The 25767-nt window shown below is 52.2% G+C and overlaps 2 protein-coding genes across 2 annotated transcripts in view; one reads left to right on the top strand and one right to left on the bottom strand.

Annotated features, from left to right (window-relative positions):
• Nucleotides 1-137: 137 nt before the first annotated feature.
• On the top strand, nucleotides 138-20057 carry PRKAB2 (protein kinase AMP-activated non-catalytic subunit beta 2). The gene is made up of 8 exons (XM_077824241.1): nucleotides 138-413; nucleotides 5230-5408; nucleotides 6245-6411; nucleotides 7668-7761; nucleotides 8956-9076; nucleotides 14272-14405; nucleotides 15185-15253; nucleotides 17187-20057. The coding sequence occupies exons 2-8, from the start codon at nucleotides 5247-5249 to the stop codon at nucleotides 17262-17264; spliced, it is 825 nt and encodes a 274-aa protein (XP_077680367.1). The 5' UTR covers nucleotides 138-413; nucleotides 5230-5246; the 3' UTR covers nucleotides 17265-20057.
• A 1232-nt stretch (nucleotides 20058-21289) lies between these two features.
• LOC144268585 (myomegalin-like) overlaps nucleotides 21290-25767 on the bottom strand; it is a 72486-nt gene continuing 68008 nt past the window's right edge. Inside the window, exons 37-41 of the mRNA XM_077823571.1 lie at nucleotides 25357-25500; nucleotides 24626-24764; nucleotides 23922-23968; nucleotides 23409-23460; nucleotides 21290-21742 (exon numbers count right to left, since the gene is read on the bottom strand). Of these exons, the coding sequence (XP_077679697.1) occupies nucleotides 21597-21742; nucleotides 23409-23460; nucleotides 23922-23968; nucleotides 24626-24764; nucleotides 25357-25500 (528 nt within the window). The 3' untranslated portion in view covers nucleotides 21290-21596. The remainder of the gene's footprint in view (nucleotides 21743-23408; nucleotides 23461-23921; nucleotides 23969-24625; nucleotides 24765-25356; nucleotides 25501-25767) is intronic.

Below are 25767 nucleotides of genomic sequence, written 5' to 3'. Positions count from 1 at the left end.
TGGCTGCCATCTGCCATGGGTTGCAATGTGACTGAAGCCTCAAAGAAGATGGCGGCTGCCCCAGGGGGCGGACTCCGAAAGTCTTTCCCCTCCAGCACCGCCCTCGGGCTGAAGCGCAGACCGCCCCGGAGCGGGGCGGGGGGGCACCCGCACGCCTTACTCTCCGCTCGTAGAGCCATAGAGATGCCGCCCTCCCCCGGGCAGATAGAGTGTCCGTTCCAAGAAGCAGCGCGAGCGGCCGTCCAAGGTTATCGGCGTAGAGCCAAGTCCCGCTTCCTGCCCTGGCCATAGAGGAGCCGGTGGAGTTGGACAGAGCGTCTCCCAGCCCGGCCATAGAGTGGCTGCCGGCCGTCGCCGGCTCGGGGGCGTCTCGCCATTTTAGAGGAGAGAGGCGGAGGCCGAGCCGAGGCCAGGTACTGGGGAGACTGGGCCCCCGGGGGGGCCCGCGGAGCCTGGGGCCGGGCGGTGGGGTGGAGCCGCGTTAGCGGGCGGCTGTGAAGCTGCTGTGCCCGGGGGGTGGGGGAAGCCCCCCGCGTCTTGGCGGGGGTGGGAACAGGCCCCCGGGGTGTCACATTGCGAACAGGTGCAGATGAAGCCTTGTGAGGGAGCCGCCCCTCGCCTCCCTGGTGGCCAGGCCTGGAGGAGGGAGGTTGGCTGGTTGATGAAGCTCTGACCTGGGGTATGAGATAAGAATCAGTTCTCTGCTCTACTCCAGACTGGGTGTGTGATCTGGGGCCAGTCCTTCAGTCTCTCTGGGCCTCCATGCCCCACCTGGGATTGCCTTTCCTCACCTCACAGGGGGGTAAACTCATTAATAACAATCTCTAGCCCTTATCTAGCATTCTTCATCACCTCAGAGCACTTTGCAAAAGTGGTCAGTATCTTTTACAGATGGGGAAACTGAAGCAGAGAGTGGGGAGGTGACTTGCCCAAGGTCACCTAGCAGGCCTTCAGCAGAACTGGGACTTGAACCCAGGTCTCCTGAGTGCTTGTGCTGCTTAGATACCAGTGTGATGGGGGCTGTAAAAGCAGGTAAATGGAAGGAGGCTCATCCGTCTATATAGGGCAAAGGGGCAGGTAAACGTGTGCATGGGGTGGGACAGTGCTGCAACCACCTCCTGCTACTTTTGGGTGCTCAAACTGAGATACCTTGAGACTGACTTTAAGAAGTGCTGCACTTGTACAGATGCCTCTGGGAGCTGCAGGTGCTCAGCATCTGAGCATCCAGGCATGTTTCAAAGTAGAAACCCAATTTTAGGCCTGGTCTACACTTCAAACTTTTGTTGACATAACTATGTCAGTCAGGGGTGTGGTGGTTTTGGTTTGTTTTGCTGACATAGTTATGCTGGCAAAAGCTTTTGAATAGATGCAGTTATAGATGCCAAAAAGTCCTTTTGAAAGTATAGCATGTTTCATTTGAGGAATCACGATAAGATATAGCTACAGAAGAACTTTTGCTAGGATAAACTGCACTAGGAGGGCTGGCCAGTATAACTGTACCTGTATAATTACACTAGCGAACCCTTTCTAGTGTAGACAAAGCCACAGTTGATATGTCTGGAAATGTTGGCCTTAAGCTTTCTGAGTCATCCCTGTCTGGTAATTGTGGTTCATGGTAGTTAACCTTTACCTTTATCACAGCAACTGGTGCTCTATAAAACATTCATTCATCTACTTCTGTGCACTATAGTGAGATCTAAGTAAATAGTGTTTGTAAAGTGGTATATAAGGGTAAATAGTATTAGGACTAATCAGGGGAAGAGATGGAAATAGAATTCAGGACATACTTAGGAACTCTGCACAAGCTTGTCCTCTGTGTGAGCTTTATAACCTGCAGGTCAGGGCTACATATGCTTCCTAGATCCCTGAAATTGGTATGTGTTCAGAACACCAAGAAATGTCCTTACACTGTAAATACCTGAAAATAGCACTTGAGAACTAAATAGTCCTCAACAAAACAGGCTAGAGGCAGTTGTATGTAGAGACTATTAATAACAAAGAAGGGATGGACTGACTATTAGAACAAATGTGGCTTTACTAATCTGAACTGTTTTGAAGTTATGCGGAGTCAAAAAAATAACACATTTCCATCTTGGACCCTATATCTCCTGAAAAATTCTGCCTTCCTATAAATTAATTCCTGTGAAATTTTCAGTAGGATTAGATAGATTTGATGAAGTTACTGTCAAAATCTAGTTTGGTGGAAGTCTTGCTTCAGTTTTAATCCTGGAGAGACTAGAATTTCTCCCTAAATTGCAATTCATTGATTGGCTTTTTGGTTTGTTCCCCCTTTAAAAGCTTTATAATATCAAAGTGAGAGTTAATGTCCAAGGATGCTCCTAGGATGCTTGAACGTGGCGAGTGCATATTGTTTCTGTGTACAATATCCTATTACAGCTGCTTGTTCCTGAATTGTCTTGACATGTGTTTGACTACAGGTCTATGTTCTCTCACTGCTGTTTGTTATTATTATTGTTGTTTGTTACATCAAGTCATGTAATTGTTGTTTACCAGCTATGTAGGTGACAAAATTCACTTGCTCTGTAGGGTGATTCAGCTAAGTCTCTTAAAGATAATAATATCAGTGTTAGTCTGTACCTTGTCACTTTCTATAAAACTACATAGTAAATTGGGTGGGGTTTTTTGCTTTGTGAAGAAATTTAAAGATTTTTTTTTTTAAAGGATAGTTTTCCCTAACAACTTAAATGTAGCTTCTCTTCAAAAACTCCAGTGTCAACAAGTAACTTTGTCTTTTATGCAAAGCTCTCTCCAAATAGTGAAGATTTTAATTTTGTGGGGAAAGCAACTATTCACTACAGGTTAGTCTGTAGCCGCAAAAGAAAAGGAGTACTTGTGGCACTTTAGAGACTAACCAATTTATTTGAGCATAAACTTTCGTGAGCATTTGTTAGTCTCTAAGGTGCCACAAGTACTCCTTTTCTATTCACTACAGTAACACCAATAATAATACGGTACTCCTTGCTTGCTGTCCCCATGACTTGCTCTGCAGATCTGTGATTGTCAACATAGTAGAATTCAAGGCATGTGAATGGCACTGTAAAATTAACTAGGTAAAGCAAAAATTCTGTAGTAATTAGCTGTTGGGAATCTGTGTGATGACCGTCAGAGAACGAAAGAGATCTGTGCAACTTGCTGAGCCTGCTGAGTTTCTTACAAGAAGATGTGTTCCCCTCATGTTATCTGGACTGGTGATCAGTTAGGTCATGCCAATCCTCGACTCCGGGAGCCATCCTTACCCTGCTCCACTGTGAGAAACCCCACTCCCAGGCTGTTCCACGCACAGCCTCTAGCATGTAAGCTGTTCCCAGCTATGTGAGTGATCACTTTTGGCCAGCCACTGCTTGGATTGTGCAACCGAATTAACTAGCCAATATCTCCGGTCCCAGACACAACCCTAGGAACCTCCATCTTGCAGTGTCCAGTTATGCCCGCTGAATGCTGCAAGCTTATATGAGTTTGTCAATTTAACAAAGGCTTGTTATCCCAAGTGGAGTCTCTGACATGCTTCAAACCAAACACACTGCTTCAGGTAGAATAAACAACCAAACTTATTAACTACTGTCAAGGCTGATTCCCCACTCTGGCACTTCGAGTGCAGAAGGTGGAGGCCCACAAGGATTCTAAAAATTAATACTGTCCACTCCAGGCTTGTATTAAACTCCCAAGGTTACAACTTCTGTCTGACCTTGGACTGGTAAATGCTGCCACCATCCAAGCGCAGAACCCCTTTGAGAGCCCAGGAAGGCGCACTTGAGAATTCCTTCCTGTGGGGTACTCTCAAGCCCTTTCACACACCACCACCACCCCCCTCTTGCCCCCCATCTAGGGAAGAGCTGAGAAAGAAAAACAAAGGAAATCAGCTGTTGCCACTGGCTAATTAAACAACATGTGCACAAACCTCATAGGACACAAAAATCCAATTCTGTTCTTAAAAAAAGTAAATTTTATTAAAAGAAAATACGTCTGGGTACTCAGACTATTGCTAGATTTAAAAAAGAGCAAATGCAACGATTAATCACCAAGAATAGCTTTCTTGAAGTCCAGCTTAAAGGTTACAAGCAAAACAAAAGCACCTGCGGTTAGCGCAGAGGAATCCACAAGCTGTAAAGAAATAAAAGAGAGAAACCTAATCACGTCTTCCTAGACTTTTCCTGATCTACTTACATATCTGGGGTTTCAAATTAGTAGTTTCTAGGTATGATACTGATGGGTTTTCATACCTGGCCCAAGCTTCTTACAACATAACTGCTGCTTTGTCCCCTTCTCCCTGGGAGAACAACCACAGACAGACAAAAGGGAAGTTTTTTCTCAATTTAAAAAAAGTTCTAGCCTTCCCATTGGCTCTTTTGGTCAGGTGCCCACTCACTTCCTTTACCTGTGCATAGCAGCGAGACTTTTAACCCTTTACAGGTAAAGCAAGTAGAGAACAGCTACTAAGAAGGATTTTATAGCTGGCTGGCTGGGTGTCCATAAAAGGGAGCTGTCCCGTCCCCCCCTTCATTTATCATGAATACAGAAGAGAGATTTTAAGTGATTATAAGTCAAAACAGTCAATTTTGCAAACCGCTTTTTGCTGTGGTTCAGCTCCTGTCCTGAAACTGATGTTGGTGTGGCTGGTAAATGATTAGTAAATGCCCGTGCTGTATCAGCGTCCCCATCCTTTTATAGTAAAGCTTCTCATAGGCACCACAGTGTTGGCCAGGACATTGCAGCTAAATTCCATCTTGGGTAATTCCATTCTGTCTCCTTAAAGTCTCCTTGTAATTTCAATTAGGCACAGGATTCTTCTTCCCTACACAACAGTTTATAACAAGAAGTGTTGCTGCGGGCTGTCAAACAGCTGCTACCTTCACTCTGTGTGGCTGTGTTTTCTTGCTGGGTGTAGGGTTTCTGTGTGCAGTCTGCAAAGCCCTTTGGAATCCTTCAGGGTGAAAGATGCTCTAAAAATACATCTCTGTTGGCTGTGGTACATAATTATTTTGAATTAATGCAAAACTGTTCTAGTATTCTGACTGGAAATTCCACTAACCATCATGCAAATAATTCATTTGGCAGAAGTGTTTTGTTGCTTGAAAAACTTAAATGATGGATTGAAATCAATCTATGCTGACATGGAGGGTGGGGGGTTGGAAAACCAAGAGATCTCCCTTCCCGCCTGTGGGTATGTAGTGGGCACTGGGGCATTGTGTTTTCTCCCCTTTCCTTCAGTCAGGTGCAGAGCTGCCATGGGAAACACCACTAGTGATCGACTGTCTGGGGAACGCCATGGCTCCAAATCTCACCGCTCCGATGGAGCCAGTAGCACCCATTCCACGAAGGATCATCCCCACAAGATCATGGTGGGCAGCACTGATGACCCCAATGTTTTCAGCACCCTTGACTCCAAGGTATGGGCTGAACTCTCTGTCCTATTCCCCATCCTTACAGGATAATAACCAATGATACATGTCACCATATTGGCAGCTCTGCTGAGCTAATTTTCTAGCAGATCTGAGTCAATGACATTTGTCTTTTATTTATTTATTTATTTATTTGGTAAGTGCCTAATTACCTTGCGGTGTGTACAATATACCCCACTACAGTTAGTGCTTAGGGGTGATACAGTGTGTATAGAATGCTCCTAGTCAAAGGGTAGCAGGAAAAGGGGCCCATTTAGAAGAAGGTCCAGAGAATAGAGTGAGAAGAGGACACAATGCAAAGGCTGTCATTTAGCTTGGACTGAGAAACCAGGAAATGACTTGGGCACGTCCTCAGCTGGGGTAAATTCTCTCAGCTCTGTTGTCTGAAGTGGAGCAATAATAATGTAATGCCAGGTGCAATGCTGCATCTCAGACTCCAGAGTCTAGGGGAGAAGGGGGTCATCCTCCTATTGAAGACAGTGCATAGATCAAGGAATGTGGGAACGGAGGCATTTGGATTCTACAGCAAGGAGGGCTGTGTAAGTGCCTAGATCCATGAGGTGGCAAAGGGGTCTTGTGTCTTGGACACAGAGGTTGTTGGTGAGGGCAGTGGAGAGGAAGTCAAAGCACTGGAGTAGATGTCGGGGGGGGCAACAAATGGAGTAATCTGTGGTGCATTGTGGATCTGGAAAATCTGCGCTGCTCCAGCTCTGATGTGTGCTGAAGGGCTATGGGGGAACAATGTGACTGGAGAGCTAGCCCTGATCCCTGCTGTATCTGCACCTTGGCTAGGCTGTGGGATGGCTCTTGTTTCCTTCATGCAGCTTGCTGGGGAGAAGGAGTTTATGTCATGGCAGCATGATCTGGAAGAGTCAGTAAAGCCTTCACAGCAGGCTCGTCCCACTGTCATCCGCTGGGCTGATGGAGGCAAGGAGGTCTTCATCTCTGGGTCCTTCAACAACTGGAGTGCCAAGATCCCACTCATCAAAAGGTATTTCCTCTCTCTGGGAAGCCTTTGCATGTGCAAGTCACAATAACTTGAGGAAGAGGGGTGATAAATTATTTAACCAAAGTGTTTTATATTTAACCAGTTCCCTCTACTAGATTTCTCACTGTTCTTCGGGGCTGTGTTCCTTAGCTGAAGTATGGACTGGTGAATTTTTATGGTTTTATTAGCCAAAATAGCTTTGAAAACCAACAAAATTACAGCAAGTGAAATAAAGTTGGTTATAAAGTCTACAGTGTCAAAAACTGAACTCCACTTGAGACATTGCTATCTTCAAGAAGTAATAAATGAGTTCAATTAATTCAAGGACTTAGTCTTGGTAACAAAACCATGCTAACTTCCCCAGTTCTATACCAATCTGGGCAGATGATTTTGGTGTCAACATGGAACTACAGATCGTTGAATATGGATTCTTCCAAGCATATCTTCCAGTGGCATTATGGGACTGCTTGGGGCAGTCCAAGCGAAACAATTCTAAGATAGAATTTAGAAATTTTGGCAAGTTCCTTAATTATCCAAGCTGTGCCACAAGCATGCCCTCATCCAGTGCATACATTTGTATGTGTGTGGTGTTGGTTCAGGTTGTGTGTGAATGTACAGGGCAGGTGTAGGTGGGTGGGGTAGGACTGGTCTGTGATGTGTTGAGATGTCTCTCGATGCGGAGTGTCTCTTAGCACAATGGTTCTCAACCATGAGTACACATACCCCAGAGAGGTCTTCCAGGGGGTACATCAGCTCATCCAGATATTTGTCTAGTTTCATAACAGGCTACATAAAAAGCACTAGTGAAGTCAGTGCAAACTAAAATTTCATACAGACAGTGACTTGTTTCTACTGCTCTATATACTATACACTGAAATGTAAGTACGATATTTATATTCTAATTGATTTATTTTATAATTCTTTGTAAAACTGAGAATGTAAGCAATTTTTCAGTAACAGTGTGCTGTGAAACTTGTGTATTTTTATGTCTGATTTTGTAAGCAAGTAGTTTTTAAGTGAGGTGAAACTTGGGGGTACTCAAGGAAAATCAGACTCTGGAAGGTTGAGAGCCGCTGTCTTTGCACTGCAGGAATTCAGTCTGTGCTTTCCAAATCAGATCTGTGTGAGCTGAGCTTAGGCACTAGGAGGCTCGAACTATCTGGAACCATTGCTGTGTCCGGTGACCCTGTGGAAGAGCAATTTCTGCGGTGCTATTTCTGTAACACACTGTGTCTTGTTCTTCTCCTCTCTCCTTTCAGCCACAATGATTTTGTTGCTATTCTGGACCTGCCCGAGGGCGAGCACCAGTACAAGTTTTTTGTGGATGGCCAGTGGGTTCATGACCCTTCAGAGGTAACTCTCAGCTGTTTTCTCTCCCCAGAGACAAAGTGAGTGCTCCTCTTAGGCTCAGTATGCTGCCTCAGCGCTGCGGAAATGCAGTGTGCACCCCATGCCCTAGGCTAGTTCAGTCTATCCTCCCTGCTTCTGCTGTAACATTTTCTTTCATTGGCTAGGATGGTACAGCACCAGCAGCCCTCACCCTGCTTTGACTCGTGCGGCACTGATTGTCCCTCTCTATACTCTGGAAACACGTTGAGGCTGTTTCACCCCATAAGCATTTCTGTGCATGTAGCTAATGGAATAGCCTCTCTGCATCCATCGCTTGATTCCATGTCCCAGCCCCTTGCTTCTTAGGACTAGCATTACACCAGATTCCTCCCTGTGGCCTTGAGTCCCTCATGCAGCACTCTGGGTTTGAAATTAAAATTAAGGCATTTTTCTTTAACATTGCCTGGGCAGAGGTGCAGAGAGCAGGAAGGGATTGGGGGACATTGTAGGGTGAGGAGGGGTAGGGATGGGAAATAAGATGCCAGTTCCACTGATTTATTCCTTCTGGGGCCTAGCTCCATGCTCAAACAGATCATGTAACCCTACTCTAGATCATCTGGTGACCCTCAACAGTGTTAAAAGGGGCAGTTGGGGACCAGAATTCCTTTCAACCAGTTTCAGTGTAACCATCCAGACTAGGGCATCTGGTTCCCTTAATCTTCTCACTCAGAAGTGATGCCTACAGCTGATAAAGGGGCATAGTAATCTAGTTATCTGCTGGTAGGAGGATGGGCCTACAGAAGAGGATTATTAAAGCAGAGTGTGGGGGTGGAGTTGCATAGATTGCCAAAATTGAGAGTAATTGGAAAGCGAAAGGGTGTGAACAGTGAGAAAATGCTAATGAGGCATGCCTGTGAGCTCCTGTATTTAGATAAGAGTCTGAAACTTCTGCATCCCAGAGTCTAGCAGGGCATTCTTCAACATAGTGTCTCTTGAGCCTTGGGCAGCTCTTGTGGGTTATCTGCTCTACCTCTGCCTCTTGGTTTGACACACGGATGGGTGATGTATGTGCTACTGTAGCAGGGGGATAGATAAATGAGATGTGTGATTGTCCATGTGCAGGTGGGGGAGAGAGGGCTGGGAAGAGTGTGAGTGTGTCAGTGGGAAGGGGATGTAGGTAGGTAGGAGGTAGATCACTGTCTTCACTTTTCATTTCAGCCTGTGGTCACCAGCCAAATGGGCACCATTAACAATCTGATTCACGTCAAGAAGTCTGACTTCGAGGTATTTGATGCATTAAAGGTGGATTCTCTGGAGAGCTCAGAGACTTCGTGTCGAGGTAAATTTCTCATGGCACTCCGTGCGTGCTGACATTGACTGTGACACATGCCTCTTTCCTCCTTCAAGACTTGCTCAGAGCTCCTATGACACTGATTTCACCGAAGGGGAATGAGCTCCTTGAGTTGGAACTCCAGCTGACAGCTGCGTGGGAGCCTGACACGCAGCTGTGAGGAGTAGTGTTTGTTGTTATATTGCACCATTGCCCAAGGACCCAATGCTGTGCAATGCACACACTCTGAAGAGCTTGCTGTCTGAGTGTCTTGTAAGTGCGAGTGATTTAGTTGTCTGATCTGAGCCTTATAAGTGTGAATGGGGGGGTCAGTTGTGTGAAGGTGCTGAGGTGCCAGAGTTTTTTAAAACTGAAATCTAACACACTAGATTTGCCAATTTTAAGCATTATGGCAGTGTTGGAATGGAATTTAATTAGGATAACCCCTTTTTAGTGAGTCCAAGGAGCACTGGCTTACTAATTTTATCACTTTTACCTTGGACAGGGTTTCTCCAACCAGGACACTTGGTGCTTTTAACCAATTGGCAGTTTATTAATTCACCCAGAACCACATAAATGGACAATCAACAATTTATCAACCAAATGTAGATACAAGCAATAACTTAGGCATGTACTGAACACAAAATACGCATGCAGTCATGTAATTAACATTAACCAGTGTGAGGAACAATACAAATCACCAAAATTTCTTCTGATATTTTCTGACAATCATCAGTTATCAATTCTTTAGTCTCTGTAATACATAGATATTAAGGTCAGAAGGGACCATTATGATCATCTAGTCTGACCTCCTGCACAATGCAGGCCACGGAATCTCACCCACATGATCATGCTTCTGGGACTTCTCCAAGGAATAAGAGTGCACTGGTCCTAGGGCACACTGTGGTCACTGCTATTGGAATTGTTTGGTATGAGGGGTTCTAGTTTAAAATATCAAGCGCAATTGCTTAAAGTTGTTTTAAGTCTCTTAGGCCAATTTGTGGAGTTGACAAATGGGAAGATACATATAACATTAGTTCATTAAATGCCAAAATATAGTTACTTGAGGTCTCACTAAAAAGAGTGTGGACCTAACAAGGTGACTCTGGTGACTCTGTTGTTTATGCTAACGAGCAGAAAGAAATACAATCCCTGAAATACAATCTCATCACTTCTTAGTCCGGTAACCCTGGGGTCGGGGGGAGTCTTTTCCATGCTGTCGGTCCAAGCATCAGTAGCACTTCTGGATTCTGCAGCGTCTTTGTGGGTTTAGTCAACTCCTTTGTCCTGTAACTCTGGAGAGGGGGGTGGGAGAGAGTGTCTACAGGGGTACAGCTAGCTTTGGGTACTGTGACCGGGGCCCTAGTGGGGGCCACCTATGGTCACTCAGTTAGGGTGAATGGCAAAAAACGGGGCAGCCAAACCCCAAAAAGCTGGTGGATATTCCAGTACTTAGATTTACCAAGCCAGCATAAAACAGCTTTTTTATTACCTTACTGGTTACTCAGATGTCCAAACAACACACTTCCATTAAAGTGATCCAGCCTCAGGCCTCCATCCAGGTACCCACGTCAAATATGATGAAAATTTCTTTAAATCTTATTTCATCATATAAAAGAAAAGGTTCTACCAATCCCAAAGGATTGGACACATTACCTCCCAGGTTAATGAATGTTTCAGATCTTGCCCAAATACACACTACAGCCAATTCTTATTAACTAAATTAAAATTTATTAAAAAACGAGAGAGAGAGAGAAAGTATGGTTAAAAGATCAACATACATACAGACATGAGTTCAATTCACTGAAGTGCAGATTCATAGCAGAGATGGTGAGCTTTGTAGTTGCAGATAGTTCATAGGTTATAGTCCAATGTCCAAATCTCACATTCAGGGCGTACCAGCATAACTGGGACCTCAGTCTTGCGACTCGAACTTCCCCTGACGAAGCCTAAGTAGATCTGAGATGACAGAATCAGAATCCAAGGATCTTTTATACAATTTCATGTCCTCTTTGACAAGTTGGGATTTCCTCGGGGAACAAAAGGTAATTAGGATGACTTTGAAGGAGGTCCATCGCCGGTATTTAGCTATATGAATTAATATAAGGCCATTTGCTTGTTCCTCCACCATTCACGGTACATTTCAAAGAGAGATGAATACCAAGATATCCCGTGTTTACAATTCATTTAAATGATAGGATCTTCTTTTGACCTCTGAATGATCAGAATACAGCATAGACAGGGACTATTGATTACATTGTTGACCCTACTCATACAAAAACACAAACATTATCTTCCCCACATGTCTTCTATGGGTTATTTATTTTGCAGGATGTTTAACCCTTTCTAGCCATGCATTACAGGTATATACAGTAGCCTCAGGTTTATATGCCTTGTTTTGGGGTCCACTGGAGGAGGCCAAAACTTTTTTTTTTTTTTTTGACACTGGCCAGTCTTAGTGCTCAGATTTCAGTTTTTGGTTTCTCTGCCTCTGTTAGTATACAGTAGATGGTGCCTGTATATAACAAATATCTTCAATCTCTTTCTTATTGGAGGCTTTTTATGTTTGATTCATTTCAAATAATGCATTTCTGTACTAACCCAGACTATTGACTGGAATTTCTCCCTCTTCAAGCGATTTCTTTTGATATTCCAAAGTTACACGTTGGGGAGTTGCTATCTACTTTTTTGGTCACAAGCTTCCTAGCTGATTTCAATTTGCGTTCTACACACGTCTCTGGTTCTTAATTTCCAGTCAGATGGGAATTCTCACCACATGCAAATCATGAGAATTTCCTGTCTAGGAACTCTCCTTTCCTGGGAACTGTGCAATTCAACCTTTAGTTTAATTGAAACTCCCAACAAGATGTCCCCCTGTGGTGATGTGCATATTGATTTCCATGCTTTATTGCTCCATGAGGAGGCTCCAGTTTGGGATGTGCATGGGGGTGCATGGTGGTAATCCTGGTTGCTGTGAAGATGAGGGAGAATAGGGTGATTGCTTCCTGGGTAGGTAAGCAGAGAGAGGGCTATAATAATAACCTATTATCAATATATATCTAAGACATATTTGACATCTATATATCTTACAGCCCTGCTGGGACCAGAAGCTTCCATTGTGCATCATCGTCTGGCTGGTTTAGGATTAGAGTTAATTGTTTTAGTAGTAATATGTGTAGAAAACCTCCCACTTTCTTTGTGCTCACATTGCAGCAAAGATCACTGGGTTACCTCTCCAGGTGCCAGCTGTGCTAGGTTGACCCGGGATCACTTACTGGTAATTCAGTCGTGCGTCAGGGAGTCCTGCAGCAGCGAATCATGTAGATTAGGGGTGGGCAAACTTTTTGGAAACCACATCAGGTTTCCAAAATTGTATGGAGAGCTGGTTAGGGAAGGCAGTGTCTCCCCAAACAGCCAGGCGTGGCCTGACCACCACCACCCCCTCCCCACTTCTCGGCCCCTAATGGCTCCCCCAGGACTCCTGCCCCATCCACCACTCCCTGTCCCCTGACCACCCCCAGACTCCCCACCCTAACTTCCCCCTGCCGCCCCATCCAAGCCCTCCTCTTCTTCCTGACTGCCCCCCCACCCCCGGGACCCCTGCCCCATCCAACCCCCCTGTTCCCTGCCCTCTGACTGCCCCGACCCCTGACCACCACCTCGAATTTCCCTGCTCTCTATCCAGCCCCCCTGTTCCCCGCCCTCTGACTGCCCCAACCCCAGTGCACAGCCCTGACCACCACCTCGAACTCCCCTGCTCCCTGCCCTCTGACTGCCCCAACTCCAGTGCACAGCCCTGACCACCACCTCGAACTCCCCTGCTCCCTGCCCTCTTACTGCGCTGCCTGGAGCACCGATGGCTGGCGGCGCTACAGTCGTGCCGCCCAGAGCACCGGGTCAGGCCGCAGCTCTGCAACTGCACTGCCAGGCCGCCCAGAGCATTGCGCCAGCGGTGCTGCACGCTGAGCCTGCAGGGGAGGGAACAGCAGGGAAGGGGCCGGGAACTAGCCTCCCGGGCCAGGATTTCAGGGGCCGGGCAGGAGGGTCCTGTGGGCAGGAGGGTCCCACGGGCTGTAGTTTGCCCACCTCTGATGTAGATCATTTGAGAAGCCCATCTGCTGCTGCTGATACATCTTACACAGCAGTGGTTTTCAGACTTTTTCTTCTGGGGACCCAGTTGAAGAAAATTGTTATGCCCGCAACCCAACAGAGCTGGGGATAAGGGATGAGAGGTTTGGGGTGCAGGAGGGCCTCTGGGTTTGGGGGGCTGGGGCAGGGGGTTGGGGTGCGGGAGGGGGTAAGGGCTCTGGGCTGGGGATGAGGGGTTTCGGGTGCAGGAGGGGCTCTGGGTTTGGGGGGGCTCAGGCCTGGGGCAGGGGATTGGGGTGCGGACTTACCTCCGGTGGCTCCTGGTCAGCGGTGCAGCGGGGGGGGGCTAAGGCAGGCTTCCCGCCTGTCCTGGCACCATGGACTGCACTGCACCCTGGAAGTGGCCATCAGCAGGTCTGGCTCCTAGGCAGAGGTGCGCGAGCCGATCCACGCAACTCTCGCCCACCGGTGCCTCACCCTCACCCCTCCCCTGGCCAATGGGAGTGTGGAGCTGGTGCTTGGGGCAGGGGCAGCGTGTGGAGCCCCATAGCCCCCCTGCCTAGAAGCCGAACCCGCTGCTGGCCGTTTCCGGGGCACAGCTCAGTGTTGGAAAAGGTAGGCACTAGCCTGCCTCAGCTGGGCAGCACCCCTGATGGGACTCTTAACGTCCCAGTTGGTGGTGCTGACCAGAGCAAGGCAACCCAGCGTGTTACATGCCGCAACGCACTATTTGAAAAACACTGTTATACAGAGACTTATGCTAGAGTGGGAAATAAGTGCAATGTGACTCTCAAATAACCCCTTCAGTGCAGCCCCTTAGTATGGTCCTGGCACCTAGATGTATCCCCATTGGAAGCCACTGCTTGCAGAAGGTGTTGCCAAGGCCATGGAGTTGAGATGTTCTGTTGCACATGTCTGCTCTCTTGGACTTGCAGCCCAGTGCCAATCCAGGGTTAATTAAAGAAGCCAGTGCTAGAAAGACCCTGCTGTGTCCCTCTAGTCCATGCCTGGGGGCCTCAGCAGATGTCACTAGAGCTTTGTCCAGACTCACTTAAATTCGTCTCAAGTGATGAAGCTTCTGACACTTCCCTTCACATCTCCTTGGTGTTTTGTAGACCTGTCTAGCTCCCCACCAGGACTCTATGGCCAGGAAATGTATGTGTATCGACCGGAGGAGCGCTTCAAATCCCCACCCATCCTCCCTCCTCACCTCCTCCAAGTCATTCTCAACAAGGACACCAACATCTCTGTGAGTAGCAGCCTCGCCCTCTGAGTGGGCACATAGCTGGGTGTGGAGCAAGCAGGGGAGTTTGTGCTGAACGCTAAGAGGCTCTGCAGTAAGAGCAAAGGTGGCAAGAGGGTGCCCCCCAAAGTTCTGCAACATGTCCTGCTGCAGTCCTCCTACCTGTACAGCCTGAGGGCATCATGGATCTCAGCATGCAGTACTCCACGGGTTCTCAAACTTCATTGCACTGCAACCACCTTCTGACAACAAAAATTAGTACACAACCCCAGGATGGGGGACCGAAGCCTGAGCCCCGCCGCCCCAGCTGGGGGGGGGGGGGGCAAAGCCCAAGGGCTTCAGCCCCAGGTTGGGGGCCTGTAAACTGAGCCCTGCCACCTAGGGTGGTGGGGCTTGGACTCGGGCTTTGGCCGTGGGCCCCAGCAAGTCTAATGCCAGCCCTGGTGACCCAATGAAACAAGGTTGTGACCCACTTTGGGGTCTTCTATCTCAATCCAAGCAGACAGCCCTCGCTGTGTGCTGGTCAAAGCAGGCTGTACCTCTGCTCTGTGTTGACTCCTTGCTCTCTGTGGTGCAAAGCCTGAACTCCATCCTTGCTCTAGACAGTAGAACATTGCTAAAATCCAGAGTGTAAGTCTAATGTCCACTGACATGACTGATTCCTGCACACCCTAAAATGGCCTGGGGTTGGTGTTTGCGAGTTGTTTCCGCATGGAGAGCCTGTCTGTGGCTGCTGCTCCCAGTTCCCATTCGCCTCTGTAAACTGACCCTTCTCCTTGTTCTAGTGTGACCCAGCTCTTCTACCAGAGCCCAACCATGTCATGCTCAACCACCTCTACGCACTCTCCATTAAGGTAAGTGGTGGTCACATGGCGGGGTACCTACTTCACCTGTGAGGGCCTAGGAGAGGCTCCTGCTTTTATGATCTTCTCCTGCTGCTACAGGGTGTTGTGATGTGTGGCCCTGAAGTCTACACAGCAATGAAACGGATGCACAGCCTGAGCTGGCTGCAATGGGCCAGCCACAAGTTTGTCTTTGCTGTGTAGAGAAATCCCGGGGCCCTTCTTCAGGTCTGGAAAAGGGAGCATCACTGCTAAATGCAAAGTGGAACAGATTGTTTAGCATAGGTAGCATATATTGTAAGGGACCATACCAGGTAGAGTGGCCTGTTAATATTCCTGCAGTCATAGGACAAAAAGAGGGGGTTAAGTGGGCTACAGTTTGTTGTAGTAAGCCCCTCTGTTGAGGGAACCAGGGGGCACTGAAGCAGTTGGCACTGGCAAACTTTAGTGGTTCAAGGTGGACCAGGGTGTAGGACCGTGGAGGCTGATCACGGGGGCTGGAGAGGCAGTGGGGCTCCCTGGCCTGCTGCCTAGTCCAGTTCCAGCCTGGCTCCCTTGTTCCACATTGGCCTCTAACCTTGTTCTACTCTGTCCTTCCTATTAAAATACACACTCTGAAAAGTGGAACTGTCTGAATCCTGCTTATGTACAAATCGCATCGCAGCCTGAGTTATGGAGCTTCTGCGGTAGCTGGAATCTGCCCACCAGCCAAAGGGATTGTCAATTACGGGTTAATTTTGTGGGTTTGTTTACTGGGCAGACACCCCTGCACGCCCCTGGCAATACAGAAACTGGCAAACAGGCAGAGTGCCAGCCCAGAGCTGAGTGACTGAGGAAGCTGCAAGGCTCACTCTGGGATTGATGGTGAGGTGCATGCGGCTTTGGCTTCCCAAAGTCTGTCCCTGCAGCTGGCCTAGCTGCTGTTGCTGCGCCATAGGAGGGGAGGAGGCGAGGCGGCTGGCTGGGGGCTCTGCCGTCACCCTGGGTGGCTGGGGTTGGAAGGCTGGAAGACCCTGACTGCGCCCTGCTTGCCTTGTGGAAGGTTTTCACTATTGTCTCTGAGAACAGCACTTCTCTGGGGCAAAAGCAACAGCTTCAAACACGGCTCTGTCGGTCTGCCCAGCTCAGTCTCACATGGGCTCCACTGTCTTCCTGAACTCCCCAGCCCCTCCCACTGGTCCCAGGTGCCTGTTGACCCCTGCTCATCACAGCTTGCAGGTGCTGTGCTTCGCTGTCACTTCCATTGATACCCTGTAGTTCCCCCTGGTATTTCCAAAGACTCCATTTGGGGTGAATCAATGCAGAACGTTTTGGGCAGCTCTCAGGGAAGGTTCTCATCTGTCCCACCCTCACTGGAGCTTGGGGGCAGGGAGGCAGAGCAGCCTGGCACTCTGCCTTTGCACCCCCTGCGAGGGAGTAGGGAGACCTGCATGTGTTTAGTTAAATCGGTAACCGATTCAGCCAGATTCACTGTGCCGATAGGCATTTTCCCAGGATGTGTAGTTTTTGTCGGAAAACTTCCGACAGCTCTAGTGCCAGATGCTGCTGCCTTCCAGCTTGCCCAGAGCACTGCTACCAGACCCTCCTGTCATCCACAGCCTCCTTGCATGGCCATCAGGATCTATCTTGGAATTTATCTCCAGGGACTTGTCTCTGCTCGTCTTTCTGTGCCGCTCTCGGATTCCTCTGCTCCTCTAGCACTGACCTTTCTCTCTGCCTTCTTGCAGTCTAGCCAGCACAAGAGCAGTCTCTGCAACTGCTGGTGCTAGCAACAGCTCCCTGTTCTCTGTCTCAGTGACTCTCCTCATCTCGGATCTTGGCTAGGAGCTGTCGCTCCCTCCCTTCCCCTTACTGCATCTGTGTAACTGTCCCAGCACTGAAGTATCCTGGGGCCGTGGTGCATCTGTGATCCACATAACTAGCACTCAGCTCTGTTCTCTTGCAGGATGGTGTAATGGTGCTCAGTGCCACTCACCGCTACAAGAAGAAGTATGTCACCACTCTGCTGTACAAGCCCATCTGATCGTGTGCCTCGCTGCGTAGCACACGAGGAATGCCACGTTGTCTGCACGCACTGGGCCATAGGCCTACGAAGAACTGGTGGTTGGCTCTAGCTGAACCTGGCAGGGGTGGAAGGGGATGAGCCCAGCCCTGCTGGGTGTCTGAGCTATTCCCTCAGTATTCTGTTGGTGAGATTTGATTTGACCCTTTCATAGCCTCCCTCTGTGGAGTCCTCTGGCTTTGCTGAGTTCCCTGGCTTGGCCTGCTGCCTGGCTCCCAGCGGAGGAGTCACAGCAGGGAAGGAGCTGCTGAAAGCTCTTCCCCAGCCCCTCTGCCTGTAAAGGCTTTGGCTAGTTCCTCCAGCAGTTGCCTGTGGTGGGGCAGAGCCATGTCACTCTCCCTTTGTACCCCATGCCAAGGCCCTCCAGAATGGCCTGCCTCGGGGCAGAGTGCAGGGGGTGTCTGCACCTGAGCTCTGCAGGCCTGGGCTGGCTTCCTACCTCCCTGCACTCAGCTGATGGGACTGGAACGTGCACCTGGCTCCCCTGAGCAGAGACCAGGGTTAGTTCCAACACCACACACTCACTGCGTCAGAGGATTCATTCCAACCCCCCACACCCCACCACCACCACATACACACACTATCCTGCCTGCCTCAGGCATCACCACCCCTCTCGAGCTGTGGGCCTAGGTCCCAGAATGCTGAGCCTTGACTTCTGTGGGGCCAAGAGGTGAGAATTTCCCAGGTTTAGGCCATGGCAGAAGGGCTCAGTGCTGTCCTCCTCTGGCCTGTGTAGCATAGGAACTGCAGCTGTGACAGAGCAATTAGTGCCCCTGAGAGGAAGAGCCTGAGCTGCTGAGATGTCTGTTGGCTGGAGCCTGGGAGCTCGCTCTCCTGCTGGGTCCGTGACCTTTGCACAAGCTCTCACATGTTTCCCAAGTGCCAGTCTGGATATTTTGTGGGAAGAACTGCAGTGCTAGTGGCCAGAAGCTGCCAGGGCTGCTCTGTCTGGGCAGGAGGCTCTCACATGCACTGGGGTTCTTGGCCTGGAAGCTGATCTCGCTGTTGGGACGACAGTCTCCTGCCCCATTGCGCTGAAGTGGCTGGTTCCATCTTGGCTAAGAGCTTTCCCAGGGTCCCAGTGCAGCCTGCCCCCCACTGAGCCCCTTCTCTCACTCTTCAGTGCAAGGTTCTGCCACTGCCTCAGGCTGGTCTCCACAGAGCTCACTGGCTCTGCAGCCCTTCTTTCTGGGGGGAGCAGTGGTGGTTGAGCTCAGCCTCCCTGGTTCACTTATCATGAGGAATGTTTAGTGAGTATCATTGTCACAAGCCCTTTGGGCTAAGCCTCTGCCAGGTTCAGCTATTAGCTTGCGGGTGTGGGTGGGGAGAGGGCACTGCCATTGTATGCCGTTGCACTTTACTAGTCACAAGGAGAGCACTGGCTCCCAGTCCTCTTGGAGTACCTCCAGGGGAGGGGGGGGTTGCTTTGTGTGATGGTGAGATGAGCATGGCTGTGCATGCACCGTAGCAGCTTCCAGCGGGGCCAGAGCTCTGCTGGACCCTGGAAGGGCCACAGATGCCTGTGTGGGAGGCCAAGCTGGACATGCAGTAGCAGCTTCTGCCCAGCCCAGTCACACCAGCACGGCCATAGTGCTCACTGACCAAGAGGGAAATTTCTGCTTAAAGGGGAAAAGGAGGCAGGGCCAAGCCCGTCCTTCTGGGGCGGCTGCCTCTTCCCCCTTTGGGGCGGGGAGGACTTGGCAGTAGGGGCTCGCTGACAGGTCAGCCCAGCACTGCTGCGGTGCTGGGAAGGGCAGGCACTGGCTCTAGGCTATTGATTGATTAATTCTTGCTCTATGTGCTGCGGGGTCTGGTCACTGTTAGGGCTGGTGCTAGTGCTAACGGGTAGGAGAGATGCTGGCTGCCTCAGGCCACACCAAGAGCCAGAGGCTCAGCTTGCTCCCTGATAACTGTCCCTGTGAGCACCTGTCAGCTGCAGGGGGCAGAGGGCCAAGCTGAGGCAATGCTGCCAAGCTGTATGGGGCTGCTGCTGTCAAGGTGGAAAGCCCAGAGTCTGGGTGTTGTGGCCACTTAGCTGCCACTCTGCAGCGAGGCATTGGGGCTTGGCTAAAGGAAAGGGCTTGGACCAGGACATGCTGACACTGGCTCCAGTTGCCAGCCCCTCACAGTCCCCAGTCCTGGAGGCAGGGGCCTAAGAGGGGCAGGTCTCCTGGTGCTAGGGTCACACACCTGCTAGGGGGAAGCAGCTGAGCCCCTTGTCTTGGCCCAGGCCTGTAGCACAGCAAAGGAATGCAGAGTGGCTGTCACAGCTGGCGCCTGTGTGTCAGGTCCCTGCATGCTGCACAGGGGTGGTGGAATCCCCAGCATCGAGCTGAAGGCACCCCCCTGGTCCCGGTCCTGCCCTGCCGGAGCAGCAAGTGCAAAAGCCCCAGGAGGCCCTGCTGTCAGTGCCTGTGCTGTAGCTCCTGGCTGTGCTTTCCCGCGGGAGCTGCAGCAGATGCACAGGGCTAGTGACGCTGTAGGGGGGGAGGTTCGCCTCAGCCCTTTCTGATAACAGCCCGGAGAGCTGTTTACTGCTGAACGCAATGGCTGGTAGCTGGAGCGAGGGGGCTCTCTCATGCCCTGGGTTTGGCCTGCTGCTGGCTCTGGGATGGGGGTGCAAGCCTGGGTTTGGGGTGGGAGGGACACTACATGTGCCAGGCTCCCTTGCTGATTTGATGTAACTTGTAAAGCCAGGCTAAGATGTTGGCCCAAAAATGTGACTAATAAAGTTTGTTGCAGAGGTTGGAGGGACCTCATCTGTGCTGTGTCTGCGTGCCAAGGAAGAGGGGCTGCACCAAGGACCCAGGCTGGCCATTTGTGTGGTTGGAGATGGCTGGCCCCTGGCCTGTACTGAGCCAAAACTGGCTGTGGGTGTGTCCAGTATCAGGGCTGGGGCTGCTCCTGTGAGCACGTGCCCCACACTCCCCTCTTCCTGCCAGCATAGCCTTACGCAGGTGCTGCAGGGAGGCCGTGCTTATGTGGGGCAGGTCACTGCAGGGGAAACTCAGCCAGACTGGGGCAGGGGGGCAAGCTCTTCACACTGGTGTCCTTGTCACTGTGCTGATAGTGCACCCCTCTCCCCCTGGGAATGGCTAGGTGTGTGGGGATGTGGGACAGCGCCCTTGAGGCTGCCTGCCCCTCAGCAGCCTTTATTGGCAAAGCTGTGGGAGCAGCCTGGGCTCCAGTGGAAGGGGAGTTGGGTTGGGAGGGAGGCAGCATCACTGATATGCCACTATTCATTAAGGTCCTTGGAGGCCAAAATCTACAGTAGCCAATGGGCAAAAAAAGTTTATTAAGGACTCCCTCTGAGAGGGAGCCCTGCATTTCTTACAACTTCATTTCTTCTCAAAGTTGGAGCCACTTTGGCCCCATGGGGGGCCTGCCTTAGCCCATTCCCCCCTGGGTTACACTCAGTCACTATATACATATCCTACAACAGAGACTCACCCCAGACAAGGTTGGCCAAGCTGGGGGGGGCCCTTTCCAGTGCTGCTTTACAAATGGTTCCCACTAAAGCAGGCCTAAGCTGGGTGTGTCTCCCATCAGGGCCCCTGGGGGGCAGCAGCAGTTCAGCTCTAGCTAACAGGGATTTCACACTTTGGTCATGTTGCCTCAGAAATTGCTTATCGCCAAATGAATGGGTGAAGCGTGAAAGCACCCTGACCTCCCTGCTATGCACTGGTTCCAGCATGAAAGACCTGCAGGCAAAGCTATGCTGTATTGCCAAGCAGCATAAACACACGCTGCTCTCTGGGGCTTGTTTTCCTCAGAGCAGGGTGGATGGAGCCTCCCACCCCTACAATAACAGCTGCATCAATAACCCGGCTTGGGAGGAAAACAGCTCACAAGCAAAATGCTCCAGGCCACATGAGCAGCACCCTGCACCGTCTGCTGCTTGCATGGAGGCCACCTACCCTGTCTCGGGCAGGAGCAGAGTACTGGTCTAACACACACGCATGGCTATGAGGTTCCACAACAGAGGGAGTGTGGCAGCAGGATGATAGGCCATGCTGGGGGAAGAGCGAAATCACTGGGAAAGCAGCTTCGCCAGTTACCCCGGATACATTTCCTAGCAGTTTAACAGTGATTAATCAAACAAGCATGGCTCCCTGGCCGTGCGGTACGAGACAGGTCTGGTGGTAGCCCAGGGGCCAAGCCTAATACAGTCTATGGTTTGCTTCCATGCAGAGGGGTTCAGCGCCAGAGCCACACACCAATGTGGGCTCGCTGTGGGGGCACAGCAGTTCTTGCTGGGCCCTGCCCGGGAGCCATCTCAGCCAGGCTTAGTGCTCAGGAGCTGGGAAGGTGAACAAAGCAGGGCCAGCTCTGGTCCTCCTGCCGCTTTAGGGTGTCTGGGTGGCTCCTCTTCCTTCTATGCTCCTGGCGGGCCAGGATCACGTGGCTGGGGTGCTGGGACAAGCCCACCGGGACTTCCCCTGGAGAGAAAGTACAAGCCAGGCTGAAGATAGGGAGCAGTCAGCCATCAGACGCTACCCTCCCCCGCCACATGGGGCTAGGAGCCCAGACAGGCTGGCACATCAAACCAGCACCACTGAAGCAGCTGGCAGCACTGGGCCTGCTGCAGCATCATGGGTGCAGGAGGAAGGGGTGCCAGACTGGACGGAGGGATGGCAGGGACAAGCCTGCAGAGCAGCACCCAGGACACTCTTGCAAGCTGACTATGCTCCCCCAGGCAGCCCCCCAGCCGTGAATGCCCTGCCAGCTCTCCCTTGCATCCAGCCACTCTCTCTGCTGCAGCCAGCACTCCCCACAGCCCTGCAAGTGCCGCCATTGCGGGACAGTGGGCAGCTCTGCACCCAGTGGCCACAGAGGAGCAGCAGCACCAGCATCAGGCTGAGCTGCCTCCAATTCCACGGCCAGCCACTCAGCTATTTGCGCAGCGGGCAAAAAGCCTCCCCTCCCTTCCTTTCCTCCCTAGTTCCCTGCAGGAGCATGGGCGCATATGTGAGGCAGGGGTGCCCACACCCCAGACACAGCCCGCACACAAGAGGGACAGGACCCTTCCCCCTAGGAGCTCCGCAATCGGAGGCTCGAGGTGGGCCGTAGGGGCTCCGCGCATGCCAAACCAGGCCTCACCCACAGCCCTGTCGGTGCTGGCACTGTATATTTGCCGGAGCTAGAATTTTGGGGTCTGTTTGATTGTTATTCTTATGTCCTTACTAACAGATGTGAACAAAGCCATTGAGTGTCGCATCTGCCTACAGCCAGATGCAGTTTATAGCATAATGAGCAAAGATAAGGCCTAGAGGTAAAGCGTTGGTGGGAGCTCACTCCTCTCGCAAGCTGGGGTCAAACAACCAGGCAGGAGGAGAGGTGGGGGAGGAAGGGGTAAGAAACACTAAAAGCCAAAGAAATGGTGACCCTGGCCGGAGCACCACCTCACTCCCTACCCCTCCCATGGGGTACAGAAGAGGTGGTACCGAAGGCCCCAGACTCACGACCCTCCAAAACGGAACATGACCATAACTTGTAAGGGGTGGGACCAGGGGTGCGCACTAAGCCAGCTAGGGCAGGGGGCACAAGGGCAAAGCCTTACTTGTGGACACAGTGTGGATAGGCTTGCTTGGTAACCCCAATAAACATCACACTGCCTGCACTTTGGACTCTGGCCTTCTGCTTTCTGTCTGCATGAGAAGGACCAAGGGAGGGCGAGGGGAGGCCCTAACAGCCCCCACCCACTCATCACATGGCACCTCAATCCAGCCCCTCCCTGGCCCAAAGAGACCCACCACCAGCCGGGGGGGGGAGGGGGAACACCTCCCAGGGGAACAGGCCTTCCTCTAGCGCTTCCAGCCGCTGCTAGGCTCTGGGCCCTGCCCATGGCAGAGCTGGGCTGGGGCTGCAGGCATCCTCACCATGGGAGCTGGGCAAGGCCAGAGGCTCTGCCCAACCAGGGCGGTTCAGCGCTGCACGGACAGTGCTTCTTGCTCCTCTGCCTCGGCCCTGCTCCCATCCCACAGCCCTGGATGGCACCTGCCAGACCCCGCTCCCTGCCCGCGTGCCATGCAAGGAGGACAGGCCCCTCCATCACTCTGCAGAGCGGCCCTGCTGCTCACGGGGTGCACCAGCCTGGGCCGTTACCTGTGCCGATGGAGGGAGGAGATTTGACAGAGGAGCCCTGGGGCTTGCTCTTCTGGAGAGACTCAGGAGAAAGAGAGAAATGGGGTGAGAGACCCCCCTGGGGATGGGCTGAGACCCCACCCCCAGGGACAGGGCAAGAGAATGAACCCACCTGGAGATGGGGTGAGAGAGAGACCCCTGGGATAGGGTAGGGGGAGGGACCCACTGCAGGGGTTGAGGGAAAGGATGGGCCCTGCAAGGCCCCTGCACCCCCCTCAGGCTCCTCCCCTTCAGTCTACACACCACCCCCACTCTCCATCCCCACCAGAGCCAGAGCTCTCATTCCCCCCCATTGGCTCTGCTCCCTTCTCCCTCCCCCCCCCTCCCACTCAGCCTGAGCTCAGCCCTGCTGCACACCCCAGAGTCAGCTCAGACCTAGGACCCTTCTCCCCCCTGTCAGGCACCCCCCTGCCAGCCTCAGTCCCCTTGCCTTGGCGTTGCTGCCTCCCCTGAGGAGCCCTGGCCCTAACTCACCTCCAGGTTTGTCCTTGCTTTCCTCAGCACGGCATGAGTTTGGGTCACTGCAACAGAAAGGGGGTGGGGGGATCAGAGTGGACACCGCTCCCTCCCGACCCCAGGGAAGGGCTGTCAGCGTTGGCACCGCTCCCCACAAACCAAACTGCAGGGTGCGGGGGCACGGTCATTGCAGGATCCGCCAGAGCAGCAAACCCCAGCTGGCTCCAGCTACCTGAGCAGAGAGCAGCGTAGCCAGGCCTGGCCCATGCTGGGCCCATCTACTTACTGTGCTCCCCTACTCCAGCCCTACGGCCGGGGGCTCCAGCACAGACAGGACCCCAGCAATGCCAGGCCATACCTGATAACAGCGGGCGGGCAGGGACAGAGGGACGATGGGGCCAGCTGGCTACCAGGCACTGCTGGGGCCACCCTGCAGTGTCTGTCTGTTATATTTGGTTTGCATTGGAGCCACGGCCCCTGCCACAGGATGGGGATGCCGGCCTGTTATGACTGACCCGTGTCAGGTGGCTGGGTGAAGGCAGGATGCTCCCAGCCCTCCAGTCGCAGACTCCATGCAGAGCCATGTTCTGGCCCCTTTGGTGGCAGGTGCTGGTGTGTAATGATGGAAGCCGAGGGGGGTGGGGACACTCTCTGTGCCCACCATTGCCATGGCTGTGCCCACCTCCCGCCCCACCCCAGGCCCGTCCCACCAGGGCACCTACAGTGGCTGACGATGAAGTGCTCCATGTTGTCCTTCAGGCGGCAGGTGTCCTGCAGGCGCTCAGCTGCATTTCGGAGCAGATTCTCCTGCTCAGCTAACCTGGCCCTGAGCGCCAGGAGCTCGTCCTTCATTGCCTGCTCCTGGGCAGAGATAGGGGCACAGTCAGCAGGGGCCATGTGCCTCTGCAAACCACAGCCTGGCTCCCAGACACCCCGGGTCAGGCGCTTGCCCCCTCCCCTGCTGCCCAGGGCCATGGCTCAGCATCCCAAACAAGGTAGGTTAGTGTGAACTACCGCAGCCTCTGCTGGAGGACAGACCCTGCTCGAGGGAGCCAGGGCTAGCCCCTTGCTCCAGCAGGCCCACAATGCGCAAGCCTCCCATACCTGTGCAGACAGAGCAGTCCCCTAGCGGCTGGCAGCAGCAGGCCCTATGCCCTGTCTGGGCTGGCCCGCAGTGTGCCAGACTGGGCAGAGCAATGTGTGATTGGGATGGTACTGCCCGGGCAAGGAGAAACATCACCCAGCCCTCCCATAGGAGCACCCAGTGGAGGGCTCCCCGCACCCAGGAGTGCCCCATCACCCAGGCAGGCTCCTAATCCCCATCGGCTCACAAGCTGCCTGGACAAGCCCTGCCCTCCCATCTGTGGGAGCCTCTGATTCTCGGGGGCTGCCTGGGCAACCACGGGGGGACATTGGCATGATCTACGAGGGCTGCCAGGAGGCTGCCACTCACTGCGGTCTGCTGCTGGGACAGACTGGGGGCTGCTGGCAGGGCTCCTCTCCAGAAGGTGGCAAGCAGGGAGGCGCACCGCTCCAGGAGCTGACGCAGGGCACTCGTGGCGCTCAGGAGCTGCCGGACGCTGCCCCGCTCCAGGGCCTGGCGGAGGAGAGAAGACTTGTTGCAGACACTGCCCTGCAGCACAGTGATCACAACAAACGCAGAGCCCCGATGCACCTGGCTTTCACGGGAGGGCACTGCCCAGCACAACGGCCAGGTTCCCAATAGCCCGTTGCCAGGCTGGCCCCCTCTGTGCCAAAATAGCTCTGAAATCAGTCCCAGAAGTGATGGAAACAGGTCCCATCTGGCCCCCTTCCCTGGGGCCAGTGCCTCCACCGCCCTCGCGCTCTGGCCAGCCTAGCAGTA

Source organism: Eretmochelys imbricata, chromosome 8 (genome assembly GCF_965152235.1).
Source record: "Eretmochelys imbricata isolate rEreImb1 chromosome 8, rEreImb1.hap1, whole genome shotgun sequence".
Classification (NCBI taxonomy): domain Eukaryota; kingdom Metazoa; phylum Chordata; order Testudines; family Cheloniidae; genus Eretmochelys; species Eretmochelys imbricata.
This window is presented reverse-complemented; position numbering and strand designations above follow the sequence as displayed.

What these genes read in the sequence shown, in the direction of transcription:
- PRKAB2 (XM_077824241.1), top strand. Translation starts at nt 5,247, where the DNA reads ATGGGAAACACCACTAGTGATCGACTGTCTGGGGAACGCCATGGCTCC. An exon ending in GGGTTCATGACCCTTCAGAG is followed by an intron (nt 7,762 to 8,955) that starts GTAACTCTCAGC and finishes TTTTCATTTCAG; the next exon opens with CCTGTGGTCACCAGCCAAAT. An exon ending in ACAAGGACACCAACATCTCT is followed by an intron (nt 14,406 to 15,184) that starts GTGAGTAGCAGC and finishes TCCTTGTTCTAG; the next exon opens with TGTGACCCAGCTCTTCTACC.